Genomic DNA, 17,202 nt, shown 5'->3' with positions numbered 1-17,202 from the left:
TAAAAAGGTTAATTTTTGCAAATGACTAATTATTCACTTTTTTTTCACAAGGATCCTGTTAAAAGACCATGAGATGTCCACAAAAACTGGTGAGGCAGATTTGCAATAAGGATCACCACCTGGACTACAGTAATATCCTCTGAAAGGACGTCATCAAGCTCAAACCTTTTTTGAGATACACTGAAGGAAACAGCATTTTCTCTGCCCTGTCTGCACTACCTCTACCTCAGGATGGCTGGCTGCGCCAGCCGCTGCAGACAGGGGGTGCTCAAATTAATCCAGTCTCTGCAGAGATTGGTCTCAGGAACCCTCACTAAAGGTAGGTCTACTGTGACTTTTCATCCAAACAGATACACATCATTTTTATGTGTACACTACAGTACACAACCTAGCATTTAATAAATACTCTAAATTAGATTGTCTTGACATCCACAATTGCACAGCATACATGCTATCTAGAGAAAGAACTGTTCCCTTGTAATAGTGTACAAAAACAAAATGCTGAGTTTGAGTTGAGTTTCCAAAGTAATCAATGTGTCATGTGATCATTATGTTCAATATCTTACACCTTCAAAGCTTAGCTAAATGATAGTATCTATCATTCCCAAATTGGTCAGCATGCAGCTAGTGAGTTATTTGTTTCATGCAGCTGGTGCAGCCATGTGGTCAAGACTCAGTTTCCACACCAGGCAAAGTGTAGTCTATTCATCAACACCCATGTTTCCTGTCACATTGCCCTTGAGCGAAACACTGAGCGGTTGCTTTGGAAGTGTAAGTCTTTAAGCGGTTCAGCTCTCCTATTTATTTGGCGATGCAGTAGTGTTCTGGTCTATCAGGATAAACATCAGGTTATAAAAAATGTGCTGAGTCTTGGTCGCTGGAATAGTATGATATACTGTTGCTGCTGGTGCTGTGCTGGTGGCAGCTATATTGAGCCATCAGGCCATGAACCAGATAAGATCAAAGCCCACAGGAGCCCTATAGAAAAGGAGGCCAAGATATTTCTGTTACACAAAACTTTGCATACCTTTACTGACATTTCTGCATATTTTTCACTTCCTTGGATCTTCTAAAACTGCTTCCCATTAAACAATTTAAAGCTCACAATTCATCAATGTATATATGCCACCCTAAATATGTGCAAATAAACACCCAGGATGTAAGTTTGGTTTCAGAATTGGTTGGGACACAAGGGCTTTGTATGTTTTATACATTTTATTTTATTAACAGTTTAACTTTACTTGCAGTAAACTGTCATCAAGGGTGTTAAGAAGAAACAGTTTTGTGGCTTTGCAATAGATTCAGCTGTTCTGAGGCTTCCTTAACAGTGTCAAGAATGTTTTTAAGTACCTTAATGTCAGTACTAACTGATTTTAGGGTCAAAGGAGCTGGTTTATTTAATACATTCTTGGAATCACTACTCCAGCTATCACCTTCAAAATTTGAATGATGAGGTTATGCAACATCTGCACACCCCCCTTTTCAGTGCACTCTAAACCTCTTGTTGTGTGTGGTCATCTTCGTGTTGAAAACCCGGCCTCTCTTTTCTCTTCGTTACGTCATCTTGTTTGAAAGTGACTTTTCACCTTAGTAGCAAAAAGCATGCTGAGTCACCAATGCAGAGTGCAGCTGCAAGTCAGTGAGAAATAATAAAACAACCTGCTCTCACTTTCAGAAAAACTGCAAGTCTGACGTACCACTTATTTATAGAAAGCTAGCTACATTTACCAGATGCATACAAATATGGCATTTAAAATAAATGTTTGTGCACAGGCAATGTCTCATTTAGATTCCCAACTTTAAGCCCTGTATGTCAGGCCCATGCACCCCCCTGCCCCCATTTTTCTTTCAGTTTCTATTTTATCTGCTTATTTTCCATCCAGAACTTCATACTTTGACAATTTACTTTCAAACCATTTAACACTGCCAGGAATTTCTTACAGCACAATCAAGTGAACTTGACACTGCTTACACACTAAGAAATTCCAGGCAACTATGGCAACTATGGCAACTATGGCAACAATGGCAACAAATTCACAAAGAAGACATGTGGAAGAATTAACTTAACTAAAAATCTATGCAAGATACAGTATCTGTGAGGACACATCTAAATATCAACTTGTGTAATTTAACATAGTCCTATTAATCATTTTCCGACACTCTCTTTAAATGGTATGAATATGCTTTAACAGCGGACAGGGCCAGCAATATCACTGCTTTCTATATAATTCATCTCCAAAACTCCATCTAGTTTTGGCCTGCACTCAATTGTACCATCATTCTAATTAACTGCAAACTCTCACAAACTATGGAGGACTTCATAGAGAATATCAATCAATTCTATGTGAAAATGATGATGAATGACCAAAAAATATGGAAAAGTGGTCCTCATAAAGTTATGTACATTTATATCCTTTATAAAACTCACAAGTAGTTTTTTTAATGCAAAAAAACCTGTTACCATGATGAAGAGAAAGGAAGTCTAGCTGAAGTATTCTAAACTGGCGGCTTAGTCAGCTACTGTGCTATTCTAGAAATAATACAGCCTACTCATGCCTGCATGTGTTGACAATCTAGGTCATGCAATGCAGCCGTATATCTGTAGTGTCTAGACCTGCACGACTGTGCATAAAACATTATTTTATTACAAACAAAAAAAAAAGAAATGTTTGAACAATTCCAAACCTACTGTTACAGAAATGGGCTTATATCTTCAATCGCATGGACTAATTAGCAAAGCGGATGGAAGGTAAAACTATTGACCTCAGTCCTTCTTTTCTAGAGGACAGTAATCCTGCCCTCTGCATCCTCAGAAGACGAGCATCAGATGAAACAGAGTGTGAATTCTATTGAGCCTCTCATCCCTTGACAGCATGCCTCTTTGCTGATTGGAGCACATGGTACTGACCTTTTTCTTTAGTCAAAGTTAAGATATTTGCGCATTGGGTGGCACAGGGGATGTGTCTTCATTTAATTCCGTAATTGAATGTCAGTGAGCTAATTAAGTGCCTCTAGTGAAAAATGCTGAGTTATAGATGTAAGATGGTGCCAATTGAGTATAATATTTCAAGCCACAGGAAGGTGGGAAGTGTTTAAGTTTGAAATTGATGGTTTTTGGCTGCTAATGTAAAAGAAAATATGGATTACTTTGTATGCACTTGAGAGTGTGAATCATGCAATCTTAGCCTCTCATTGTGATATAGATAGATGTGCTCAGGTTTTGTGATTCAGTAAAGTTAACATTTTTTCAATGGATAGATCAATGAAAGCTGAACATTAACAAAAGTATTGTGTTAAATTGCATCAAATAAATAAATGTTTTTAAAATACTTTAATAAAATTCTGGTGTACATTTCTGAGCTTCTCATTAACTATATACTAAAATATGTCTGACATATAGATGCATTATTTGTATAATTAAAGCTCTAATCTGTATTTTTTTATCCATATAAATTTGAAAAGTGTTTATATATATATATATATTGATAATTGAAGATCATTGAAGATTTGCATTTGAATGTTTCTCAACGAAATGTAATTCAAAATCCACACCTGTCTTTTATGAATGTTTACGAGCATTACTGATGTAAGCAAACCTTTTACAACATTAGATAATGACAGGTTTACATTTAGTTAGTGTCGAGTGTTTGTCCATGAATTAAAAGACATGTCAGTTAATTTGAGCAGTGGTTGCAATTTTGTGTTCTGATTTTTAACAGCAAGACAGATTGTGCTTTTAATCTGTCCAAAATATACATGTCTGCCAGTATAAAGTGATAGTTGGCAACAATACAGAAGCAGTAGTAGAAGAATGTGTGTGAAACCCTCATGTAATGTTATAAATGGCAGTTTGCTTTGATATAATTTTCGTAGCAATGTTATGGACAATTGAATATAATATATAATCCTAAGGCATGATAACTCACAAGACAGATTCAAACAATAAAATAGAAAGAGTTTAATAGCAGAGACAATAGTATTTACTCTTATTACTGCGGTTGTGGTTGCGTTCCAAATTGAAACTTTTCGATGAACAATTCACTCATGATCGTGTCTCAGGGCAGTCTCTGCAGATTACTATCATATGCTTGGCAGAAGACATGAAAATATGCATTCACACCCAACTTCATACACGCAAGCATGTCAGGTATAGTGAAAAATGTAAGTCCCTGATCTGCAGCACACACGTATCTCCAGTAGTTTGGTTTGTTATGCATATTCCCATACGCTTCTGCACACACTTATACATATAGTGACATGGACCAGAAAACTCTGCTTGTTCACCTTTAAAATGCTCTACTTACAATTGCAGCAGCATGTATATTCATCTTAAGACCTTTAAACATTTCAGCCTGTCGGGTGCCAGAATTAGGGGGAACAGGGTTGCTGATGTGCTTCAGGCCATAAAAGAAAAGAATGTTATTTTTCGGTCCGTAGGGGCTAATGTTTTTGTTTTTGTCCTCAAGTCTTGATTTGAAGTGTACTTTATACCCTTATTTTACATCATTCTACTTTTAAAAATAGTTTTGTTGTGATCTGTAAAAAAAAACTTTTTGTGAAATTGGATGCTGTTGTGTTATCTGAAACAACTCAAAGACAAATAAAGCTGCTTAAAACATTTTTATATTTTTCTTCAGACAGCAGTTTAACAGCACTCAAAGCTAGTTTCATTTAGGGATGTGGCTGATTATGTGTCTAGCTTATGACTTGTATTTGAATTGTAAATTGGAAGACAGGGATGCTTGCCTCAAATAGAATTACTGGGTTGTGAATATAGTGGAGGACTCAGAGTCCCGTCCATGCTTCATTTTTAAATTGCAGGTACGAAATGATGCATGCATGGACACGTTTAATGTCTGATCTCAACGCTTTCTTTGAACATTTTTGAAAATGTTGGGTTTGAGTAAGCATTGCAGGGGGATCAATCTTGCATATTCACATATTTTTTTCTCAGCATATGTAGAATTTAACCTGTCTAGGGTCAAAATCACCTGCTTCACTGGACTTTGCTGTAAGATGTATTGTGCCTCATATTAATACATTCTGAGCAAGTCCAATACAGTAAGCCCAACTATGTATGTAACAGTCTGATAATAGGTAATAATAGGTAATAAGCTTGGTGTCAAAACTAATTCAAATATAGAATGTAATATATGTTAGTGAATATTAAAATATTAAAGTTGATGCTAAATAATTAAGTAAAACTGACTCAGTATAATATAATGAAGTAAATGTAATGATGCTAAATAATTAAGTAAAAATGACTCAGTATAATATAATGAAGTAAATGTAATGATGCTAAATAATTAAGTAAAACTGACTCAGTATAATATAATGAAGTAAATGTAGTGATTCTGAAATTATTATAAGATCCTTTACAACATCGTGACTTATTTTTAGACGGGTTAGATGTTTGCCTGCATCTTCTACCATTCTTGTATAAAACACCACTTTCACATAGACACAGGTCCTAGTGGAGACAGAAGGAGTGCCGGTGATGACACTCTCATCCGGCCTCATGCTGCACCTGTCTTTTGCTATTACAAGTCACGTGTCCTCTAAGTGCATAACCTTGCAGTGAGACTCACATCCTCTTACACGCCTGAGATAGATTCATACCTAAGGCCTGTGCACTTCTACCGTACCTTTACTGTGACCAACGCTATAGCCGAATCACCCATCGTTACCATTTATTTGATGGTCCTCCCTGTCCTCCCTCCAACAAAAAAACAAAACCACTATCTTCTTTCTCCTTTGAATCTCTTTCTCATTTTCTGTGACTGTGAAAGCATTGGATCAGAGCTGACAGTGTGTGTCTCTGCTTTTAATTTTTTACATCACCTCACTACTCACTTTTATGTAACCATCTTCCACTAGATTTATTTTTATCTCTTGCCTCCTCACTCTCTGTGTGTTTTATTCTCCACATTAATTCTCTCCATCTTCGTTGTTTTATTATCTGATATTACATACAGAATCCCTCTCACTGTATTTTTAATATAGTGAACAGCATAGTAATGTATGGGAGGGCTACTACATTTTCTGCCTGCATATTCATATATATATATTGCTGCATTCTGTTCATTTGTGTACATGTTGTATTTATTAAAGGCAGAAATGACAAAATGAGCTTGCAATGGTGACACAAGCTGCTGATTGTATCAGGAATTACTCTGCTGCCACCTGTTGTTCAAACAGTAACACTACACACTTGCAAAAATGGAGATAGTGTTGTGAGAAAGACACCCATAGTGTCAAAAAGAAGTTGTGACTGTCCAGGTGATCCGAACTGACCTGTTATGAATAGAAACAACAAGCTTTATCATTTCGAGTAACACAGATAATTATATTTATTATGTTTGGGAAAGGTTCTCCACTTGTTTGGTGTGTACCATCTATTCAGTGTCTTTCTCAGTGAGAAGTTCCTTTCTGGTTTCCCTACATATAATGTCAAATCTTGTCAAAAAGGACTGTAGCTGTTTGTTTGTTTTTTCAAAAGAATAAGTGTCTTTTTTTTTTTGAACATCATAAGCACACTCATGTGTAAGTGTAGAATATACTCAAGGCTCCCAAGTTTCACAAAGGCAGTTTTCTATATATGGCAGATAAAAGAAAAAATGATATTAGATTGTTGTTTTTTGATTTTCTTTGGGTTTTTTTTTATTATTGTTCTTGAAATTAATGAACAACATTGTAAATATTTGTCACATCATCATGTTAAATCATAAAATAAAGGGGTTAGATTTGCTTGTTGCTAAATTACTGAATTTAATTAAGGAAACTGGTACTGCAACTAGTTATTTTTATTATTTTTATTGCTTAACTGATTTCTGTTTAATTCAGTTTTATTTATTTATTTTATACAGTTAAGCCCTCAGCTCCCTGTTGTTGTTTTTTTACCTGGAATTACATGGATCTGGTCATTCTAAGAACCTTCAGGAATTGTTGGGTGGGTTTTCCAATGAAGCCTCTGCAGCCAATTTCCACAGGGTAGATAAATTTAATGTTATCTAGTGGAAAGGTCTTGGCAGATAGATACATAGATACATAGATACATAGATACGGGACTCAGAACATAGTCTTGGTTGTCTTCAGTTTACGTGAAATTAAGTGATGAGCATGTGAGATGGCTTTTCAGTAATGTTTCGTTAATATTATGATCATGTTGTCTGGATTCTTATTTTTACTGATCTCTCACCTTTTTATTAGTGCCTTTAAAATTTAAATTTTGGTGATGGAGTCCTGTCAGTTGGTTGTGGTGAGGTGACTTATATAGCTTGTGAAGTGGTGAGAAGATGATGATGAGATGATGAAATCCGTTGTGCTTGTCACTGTACACGGATATTTGTCACTGTACACTGATATGCTGCTTAAAGGCAGTTCCAGATGGCAAACATCTGTCTAGGGGATTTCAACAGTTTCTTATAGTAATGTGAAAGCTTAACTCTCCATCTGCAACTGTTTGCATATGTGTGCTAGTAAATATGTCAGGGGGCTTATTTCTATTTGTATAAGGAGGATGGGAGGGGAGAGTTTGTTAAACATCTGTGACATCACGTGGAATTCTTTATTTATTATTTCCAGTCGGAGATGAACTCATTGCACAGATTTCTTTTTCTTCCAGGAAGTAAAAGTAATGAATGTTTGATGAAAAAACAAAGGGAAATGAATGAATGAACTGCATGAGTGCAAATCAGCTATAAACGTGGAAAGGTCGTTTTTATCAGAATTAGGTCATGACTTTGTATGTTTATTTAATCATTTGACGTTAAGTTCTTATCTCAGCTCCACCTGTGCAATCACAGGGCGGCCCTTGTCATACAACAGCCCCCGACACCCCTGCACACACACACACACACACACACACACACACACACACACACACACACCAACACAACTTAACTGAATAGCAGTGACCTGCATACTGCACAGTCCTTTGCTATTCAAACAGCGTAGACAAACAGACTTATATATCAATGAGAGAATAAAATATTTAATTTATGAATGACTATGGAGCTTAAGCTCTTGAACTCATGATGTCATACAGCGTAGGCCTGTCTCATCAGCTGTATTTTTACCGGTTATTCCCACCGTACTCCTCCACATGGCTTTTTGCTCTTTTTACGGCTCACTCTGAAGGCATGGAACACAACTTTCAAGAAAGAGTAAAGCTGAAAAGGCATTGAAAAAATGGCTGTCCATGAATTTTTTAAACCAAGAGAGGTTTTCTGAAGCCGTCACACACACACCCAAAGACAGAGTGAGGCAGCAAGAGAGATTTTACATTTCTGGTCTGGAGCCAGTGGAATATTAAATAAGACATTCACGTTGTCCACGTTTCACTCAGTCACTTTACCTGCACCCTACAGACTAACAAAGTCTTTTTATGGTTTTAAATGCCTTTCCATAGATTCAATAAATGTGGATTTTAATTGTCAAGCAGTATATGTTTGGCAGTTGATTTGTGTGTCAGATGATATATCACATGGAAGTCACAGATGATATATGACAGTAATATCCATCTATGCCTACAACAGCCCCATTTGAATTTTAACGCTTGACATTTGAAGAGAAATGATCATTATTCATTCCTACTGTTTTTCATCCCCTAATGCACACAGTCTAATTTTCTTAAACTGAAGATGCTCCATGAATATTAATTTACACCATTAAACACTCTGCACTCTGTTTGTACTGATGTAAAACATTTAAAAACTTCAAATTATTTGTCAGCTTTCACACTATATTCTACAGAGAGAAAGGTCTGATCATGGTACCATGGGGAATCAACAAACACACACACACACACACACACACACACACACACACACACACACACACACACACACACACACAAAGTGTGTCACAAATCTATGCGCTCATTATGGTACAAACCATGCTTCAGGGAGCAGAGTACTAATTTGAAGTGGTATTGCTCTGAAGTCACCATTAGCCACTGGGTTGAGTTGTGTATGTGTGTGTGTGTGTGTGTGTGTGTGTGTGTGTGTGTGTGTGTGTGTGTGTGTGTGTGTGTGTGTGTGTGTGTGTGTGTGTGTGTGTGTGTGTGTGTGTGTGTGTGTGTGTGTGTGTGCGCGTGTGTGTGTGTGTGTGCGTGTGTGTGCGTGTGTGCGTGTGTGTGTGCGTGTGTTAGTTTAGGAAAGAAAGAAATAAGCAATGAATGAGAGGACAAAATAAAAATAGATTACATGCAGGGTGCACCAAATGTAAAGCACAGAGATGTGGCTGCTCAAAATGCTCTTCACCTACTACCATTTGCTTGTCAGTAGTGCTATTACTGAGTGCGGCTTCAGTTACCAGTACTTCACAATAACACGAGGGCATGAGGAGGCAGGGAGCTTAAAAGAGGGGGGAAAGCTGACAGATGAGTAGAGTGAGGCACAGAACGGAGGGAGTGGCGCAGGAAGGCAGGAGCAGCTTGTGTATGTGTGTGTGTGTGTTTGGAGGAAGAGATCAGAAATCTAAGAGAAGGGAGTCGTCTCGGTAACAGATCTGAAACCAGAGAGAAACGGGGGTAAAGCCCCTTTAAGATACAGAGCTGTGGAGAGAGATAAAGAAAGAACGGCAGGCTGAAAATCGTGAAATAAATAGAGGACTATTACTCTGTGGGTTGTTTGACCAAGCTGGTTTCCACGGTGACAACATGGGTGCAGTGGTGGGCACTTTGACCATGCAAACCAAGCAGAGGAGACCATCTAGAGGTACGTCAACATTACTCAGAAATGGATGGAGAGGAGAAAAAAGAGCAACAGACAACAAAAATGAGAAAAACATTCAAGTAAAAATGTACATTAATGGCAATTCATGATATTTGTTTGTTACTACATGCGCACAAGTGCAACACATTCACATTTAACATAAGCAATAACATTTATGTGTTTACCATATTTCTGTGGAGTGACTATAAATGATTGAACTAGAAAGTACAAATACATTTAGATTGCTTTATGTGGCATTCAAGTGTGGGCAAAACAGAAAACAAATATAGATATTTTCAATGAAAATCAATGCATTTTCACTCAGAATTGTGAATCAGACGATAGGAGTCCTCCATTGATGTTGTGGTAACATAACACATGTGCTGTAGCCATGATGGAGAGATTATATTATGCCATGAAATAGGACGTCCTTGAAAAATAACTAGAGAGCAAAATCACTGGCCATGACTCTGTGATTAAGTGTGTGTTTTGTGTTCATGTGGGTGCCCAGTTGGCTGTGTGAGTGAGGGAGCGAGTGAGTGAGTGAGTAAGTGAGTGAGTGAGTGTGTGTGAGCGAATGAGTGCGTGAATGGGAGAAGCGAATGGGGGTTTAAGGGAGAGCATGTGAATTATCACACAGCTCACATATCATACCTCTCCCTGGCCTTATGCTAGAGGAGCCTGTTGTCATGGAGACTGGGTTGAAGGGGCACAAGAGGAGAGTGTGAACAATACTCAGCCAGGTTGAATGACGATGAATTTACAGCAGCGTAAGATAAAGTAGACGCACTTTGGAACAAAGCTATTACTCTCTGAGATTCGACATGGATGACTGGTTTTCCACAAAGATGAGATGGAATATTGTTCATTGTTCTGATAATAAAAAAAACACCTTTGAACAAAATGGGGAAAAAATGCACAGAGGTCACCTTGTTTTTTCTTAGCTTCATTAAAGTTTGTCTGACAGTGTCTGCTTTCCTGAAGTATGAGATAAGATAAGGCTAGATAGATGAGACTTTATTGATCCTCAGGAATGAAACAAAGTATTGAGGCTGCACAAAAAATGAATAAAGGTAGGTCACAAGGATTATGATAAATCAGATTGGATAAATCAGAGCCAGATGTGTATGTATGTGCAAAACCAGCAAAAATATTTTTCAAACCATGTCATGTTTTCTTCTTATTTTTTAAAGTAAGAGTTAAATCGCCACATTGTGGTTTTACAGTTGCTTTTGTGCTGGTCTATTTCTGACCGGGCACTGTGACTTCCAAGTTTTGACATCACCTGGAGGTTGCAAAGCAACATCCAGGGACTCCAGGAAGTCACTGGATTGAACAAACAAGACATAACATGTTAATTAGTGAGCTTTAAAGGTACTGGTAGTCAGATTGTATTACTTTTAGGCAGAGCCAAGCTGACTGTTTCCCCCTTATTCCCATCTTTATGCTAAGCTGAATGAATGGCTTCTGGCTACATTTTCATACTCATCATACAGCCACCACTCTCTGCAAGAAAGCAAATAAGCCTCTTTCCCAAAATGCCTAACTATATTCCAAGGTTATATTGCAAATGCTTATTTAAGTGTGAGATTGCAGGAAGAAATAGAATCAGAGAAATCATGACCAAACCAATATATGCAGCTAGTGTTTTCACTGCTTAGATGTTATGATGACAAGTGAAAGCTCTCTGGTGAAACATTATGGCTTTGGGTAAGCCTGAATACAACCTGTTGTTACAAAAACTAGCCTGAAGCTGCCACAGTGGTTGTCATTAACAGTGTGACAGAGAAATCCCCACTTGGAACACATTTCTAATTACCTCTATCCCTTCATTATATAACACCTACCTCGGTACATGCTGATGCTCAATGCAGCGAATTTTGTTAATGTATGTGCAGAGCAGCTGTTAAATCATTTACATCCAGACTCTTGCCTCGCAAATAACCAGCATTACCAGTGATGTTGGTAGGAAATCTGCAGTATTTCTCACCCTGAATGCCTCAGTTATGATCTGGTAATTTGGCCATCTACGATATATATGTCTCCTTCTCATCATACTTCCATAGCTCAATGTTTGTCTTTTTTAAAAATGTCCTCCAAACATATTGTGTTATGATTTTCTGCCATGTGTTGTTCTCTTTCTCCTCTCATCTATTTTTCTTCACACTCTGTCACCTCGTTCTTTCTCTCATCCCATTTCTCCATATCTCACCCCTCTTCTAATCAACACCTCTGCCTGTTTCCTTCTCTCACCCTCATTTTTAAAATCTGTTTCTGATTACACCATTGCATTTGCTTGTGTGATAATAGGCTTGTATTCAAGGGGCGGGGGGGGATTGTGTATGTAATTTAAAAAATACAATTATTTCATCCAGTATCACCACCACTGCTCACATTTATCATGGCTGTCTATCTCCATGACAACAAGAAGCAATGAGATCGCAGGAGTGAGGAGGAAGATGGAGGGACCACTGAGATAGAGCAATATATAACCATGTACAGAATGTTCAGCTGATAACTGACAGTAAATATTCACAACATTTCAACCAAAAACCTTCAGAAAATACATCCTGAACATATAATTGCTTAAACGTGCTGTATCTTGTGGTAATTGTTATAATGTCCCCATGTTTGTGGAAGATCTCTGTAAAAGTCATATTTCATGATTTGATAATCATTTCCAAATGACCATTAGACTATAGCTTCACAAATACTTCATGTTTATTTATGTAGCCTTGAGAACGTGTTTGAATACAGTAAACACACGTAAACACATGTACAGCTGCAAATGATGTTCTGATAGGTGAAACATGGATGTTGCATCTTTTTACACTGATTACAACTGAACCCTAATGATCCTAATTAACATGATCCAAATGGTGCAAATTAAGATGATTCAAAATGTTAAGCAATTTTTCTCATGCAAAGTAATAAATGCAGCTAATGAGAGCTTTCTTTCAGAAGTTAAATACAGTCAGGCATACAGTTTATGCCTCTAGGGACTGATAAATGGTGAATGACCAACAAGATATTTGATATAAAATTCAAATTAAGATTGCCTCTGGCAGATGATGCAAGATGCTAGATGCAGTACTGAGGATCAGCCTTTACAGACTGATCAATGGGTTGAAATGAATGAATCACTGCTTTCTAAAAGCAGGAGGATCGTGTTCATTGTGATCTCCTTTTCTTACCGTGTGACTGAGCCTATTCACACTGACACAGCTACAATTGAGCTTTTTTGGACTTGTGTGTTTGTTATGTCATCTAACTAGCTTTCATGTGCAGTCCGGCAGTTTAATGAGCCTTTGTTCATTATGTTAAAATAATCCACCCGAGGATAAAACAGATCATACAGTATAACTAAAAAAGAAGCTGAATATATTGTTTATATCTGAAAAGTAATTGTGTAACTTATAGAGACAAGCCCCTGAGTGTGTGCTTCTATGTGTAAATATTCTGTCTAATAATCTGTGACACCAGTACAAGGCTGTGGAAGTGTGTGAAAACCCAATAAAGCGCTTGTTTTCTCTTGGATATTTGTTCATGTTTGTGAACTCATTGATGTGTGGATTGCGTCCGCTGTCGGAAGTCAGGATGTTAGTATTGGCCTTTAGCTGGAGACTGTCACAGTGACAAACACTTCCCCACAGCAGAACAATCTCCTCACGTCATTAACCACCATCCATCTCAGCACCTGGTACTGAGCGCCATGTTGTCATTAATAAAATCCCTCAACTCCTAAGGGGGAAGTCTAATTTGTCAAGTGCATGTAGCTCGTCTAAAAATCCATCTTTTTCTCTCCTCTCCCTGCCTTATTCTTCTGCCTCCACCTCTACAAGTGCTCTTTTCTGCTCTCTAATTAGACTTTTAATATGTTTCCTGACAACTTCACATTGTCAAGCTTTGCTGAGTCGTCTCTTTCCTTTTCGTTATCGTATTTCTAAAGAAACCGGGATTAAACTGGGATTGTTGAAGTCTTGACATGATCTGTGTAATGAATATACCTCTTTCTAACTCTCTCTTTCTCTCTTCCCTGTAGATAAAACAGATGATGAGCTGGAAATGACGACGGTGTGTCACAGACCAGAAGGTCTTGATCAACTGGAGGCCATCACCAACTTCAGCAAATCAGAGCTGCAGATCCTCTACCGTGGTTTCAAGAATGTAATCACATGTTGTAGTGGACAAATATGATTTCAGGGTGCACAGTTCTGGTTAACTTTTCCAACAAACTCCAAAAAATAATCTTCTTTTTTTCCCACAGGAATGTCCAAGCGGAGTGGTAAACGAGGAGACATTTAAACACATCTACGCACAGTTTTTTCCTCATGGAGGTAAAGTGCAACACTTTCTGTGAAAATAGTGTATGAAGCTTTTTAAGAACAGAAAGCTTTACATGTTTGTTTTTTGTGTTGCAGATGCAAGCATGTATGCGCATTATCTTTTCAATGCATTTGACACCACAAACAATGGCTCCATTAAGTTTAAGGTAACAAAAATAATGCTGTCATGCTTCTTTGTAATCATTTTATGTGCAAAACTTCACTCATTTCTTCACTGTCTTATGCAATGCTGCTTTCTGAGTTTATCCTGTGCCTCTATTATACTTTAGGATTTTGTAGTGGGGTTGTCTATACTGCTGCGGGGAACACTGAGGGAAAAGCTGGAGTGGACGTTTCACCTTTATGACATTAACAAAGATGGCTACATAAACAGAGAGGTGAGACTGTGCTGTCACAATGTTTACAATGCTTTTTGTGTCATGTAAAGCCTGCATCTCAGCACAATGTTCACCTTCTTTTCTGTCCTCAGGAAATGACTGAGATTATGAGAGCCATTTATGACATGATGGGCAAGTACACCTACCCTGCACTAAAAGGAGACGTCTCACAGCAGCATGTGGATGCCTTTTTTCAGGTTAATTCACCAACACATAATTAGACAGTTATACAAGTCGAAGTCAGTGTGTGTAGTTAAGTGACAGCTGATTGTAAAACCCATTATTTTACACAGCAGGAAGTAAAACAACCTGGCTCTTAATGTCTCTCATCGTCGTACCCCAGTAGCTTCCCAAATTAGCCTTTCTAGTTTTATAGAGATACTTTGCATCAACCACAAGATTTCAAATAAGACTATTTTTTTATATTAGTGAAGCCAGTCCTTGCAGTCCACAGAAACTTTCTCAAGACAGTATTGTGTTCTATGGTGTTTAATTATCAAACTGATACTGATTCGCACTATGGTCTGTTACATTCTTCTTCCACAGAAAATGGATAAAAACAAAGATGGAGTGGTGACTTTAGAGGAGTTTGTTATAGCCTGCCAGGAGGTGCGTATTAAAGTACATCTGGGGCAGTCTTCATTAATAGCAATTAATTATATTTAAACATTTAAAAATGTATCAAATAGGGAAGCATATGGTCATATTACTGAGACATGTTACTAGTATTCATACGCATTTGTTATATACTGTAGCAGCAAAGACATATTCAATTTGTGCATGGAAATTCATTCCTGTCCTTGGGGAACAGTAGCCCCCTTACTAGCTTTCAGAGCTGTCACTCACATCTCACAGTCTCAAAGCTAGTAAGTGTACTTTTGAGTTTAGATAGCACAGAAAACATGTATGTCAATGAAACTACAAGCAGATGTGTACTGTGAGGCCATACACATGCAGAAAACCAACTTAGACATTACAAAGAATATATATATCAACAGTCCTCCAGAACAATTTGAAACAGATGTTTCTGCAAAGACAAATAATTATGTTATATCTGGAAGCTGCTTGTTCAGCAGCTATGGCTATACATTGCTTTATACAGCAATATAAAACAGTTGCTAGTGAATTGCACCATTACTCCATAATTACTTGTTTTCTCTCTTCCCAGGATGAAAACATGATGAGATCCATGCAGCTGTTTGAGAACGTGATGTAGGACAAGAGGGAGATGATGGAAAGAGGGGAAAAAGAGAGGGTGTAGTGTTAATGCGTGTGTGTGGATGGATATGTGCAATACATCCAGTCTCTCCTCCCCTTCCCATTTTGTCCAGCTGTGGTCTGGATACAGCCAGAATCCCCACAAAGACTTTAATGAAGGGATCGGACTGGAATGCTTTTAGCCCTCCTTTGGAGTTGCACCACAGAGTAAAAAGTGACTGATGTTACAGACTTGGACATAAACACATCGCCCTCAGTCCTGTCTTGAAGATTAGCCTGTTAAAGATAAAGATGCTCCTACATTACAAAGCTGCTCCTGACCAGCAAAGAGCTACAGTTCAACCAGCGGAACTCATTTTCTTTCTTTCTTTTTTTGCCAAAATACATCTGCATGCAAGAGGTTTTGATTTATTACCACATTTTTGTTATTGGAATTTGGCCGTAAAGACTAATATATTTATCTTGTGCATCTTGGTTGACAGATATGGCATATTTCAAATGACGTTGTTGGTCACTGTTACAGTGACCCCTTTTGTATTGGCCTGGCTGTTGCTTGCTTGCAGAGTCTGTCTGATGCTTATTGTTAAAGTTTGTCTAAAGCTTGTAGTAGAAAGGTCAAACTGTCTAGAAACATTACATTTCATGCGTCTTGTATGGTGTGTGTGTGTGTGTGCGTGTGTGTGTGTGTGTGTGTGTCTGTGTGTGTGTGTGTGTGTGTGTGTGTGTGTGTGTGTTTCTGCTTTTTCTGTCTATGTTGGAACTTAGGTATTAGTGAAAAGAAAGAAGAAATGGATCAATTATTTTATATTTTCACTTGCTGCTTTGCTTCATGTGGTCAAATCGGTGTGTTGTTTAAAGGTGTAAAAATGTATTGTGAAAAATGTGCATAAATTTTGGATTTCATGACAAAGAGCCTGCAGTATGAAGACAATGAATATTTTATCAGGAAACCAATATCTGTCATCGCACAGGTCAACAGTGATTATGATGTGATTAAAGATGGTTGTAATGAAGACAGTAAAAGGTGTATGGAACTGATCCTGGGCCCAATTTTCTCATGAAATCCTTGCATTAGAATGTTTAATCTTGCAGGGAAATACCACTGAATGTCAGCTTTGGAAAGTGATCATTTGAAGACACTGAGGACAGCTCCATCTGTGTTAGTTAACATCTGGCACTGTCTCCTCCGTCCAAACCAAATCTGTGATGTCACACTGGCATACAAGTACAGACATAATAGGGTGACTCCTGCAGTCGTCTGGCGTTTTTTTGTGAGTCAGGGTGTGCTTGAAAGCCCCACTTTAATAGATAACTCACAAGGCTATAGTAGTTTTAGCACTGAAATATGAATCACTATTCTTTTGGAGCAGCTTTTTGCTGTATGCATCTGTGTGACATCTCAGTCTCAGGTCTCTGATGCCTTGGTTCAGAACGGAGTTGTTATATCTCACTTATAGAAAACTAAACTAATTCTAAGCCATAAGAATAAATATATGACTTCTTAAATTGAGTTGTGTTTTACTTGACAATCATTCTTTTGTGAAC

At 37.8% G+C, this 17,202-nt stretch overlaps 1 protein-coding gene across 2 annotated transcripts; it reads left to right on the top strand.

The window, feature by feature from the left end:
- Positions 1-231: 231 nt before the first annotated feature.
- Positions 232-15,655, top strand: kcnip1b (Kv channel interacting protein 1 b). 2 transcript variants are annotated; one of them, XM_062432952.1, is made up of 8 exons: positions 232-319; positions 13,759-13,883; positions 13,984-14,053; positions 14,138-14,208; positions 14,332-14,439; positions 14,532-14,636; positions 14,986-15,048; positions 15,608-15,655. In XM_062432952.1, exons 1-8 carry the CDS (start codon positions 232-234, stop codon positions 15,653-15,655), a joined length of 678 nt encoding a protein of 225 aa, XP_062288936.1. The 2 variants fall into 2 exon arrangements, with proteins under 2 accessions (XP_062288936.1, XP_062288937.1); XM_062432953.1 differs by lacking the exon at positions 232-319 and adding an exon at positions 9,662-9,719.
- Positions 15,656-17,202: the final 1,547 nt, after the last annotated feature.

The sequence above is a fragment of the Scomber scombrus genome, chromosome 14 (genome assembly GCF_963691925.1).
Source record: "Scomber scombrus chromosome 14, fScoSco1.1, whole genome shotgun sequence".
Lineage (NCBI taxonomy): Eukaryota > Metazoa > Chordata > Actinopteri > Scombriformes > Scombridae > Scomber > Scomber scombrus.
The sequence above is the reverse complement of the archived record's forward strand: the minus strand, read 5'-3'. Positions and strand labels throughout refer to the sequence as shown.

Coding starts and splice junctions, on each gene's coding strand:
- kcnip1b (XM_062432952.1), top strand. CDS start 232: ATGGCTGGCTGCGCCAGCCGCTGCAGACAGGGGGTGCTCAAATTAATC. Junction 320..13,758: donor CTCAGGAACCCTCACTAAAG/GTAGGTCTACTG, acceptor TCTTCCCTGTAG/ATAAAACAGATGATGAGCTG. Junction 14,440..14,531: donor ATGGCTACATAAACAGAGAG/GTGAGACTGTGC, acceptor TTCTGTCCTCAG/GAAATGACTGAGATTATGAG.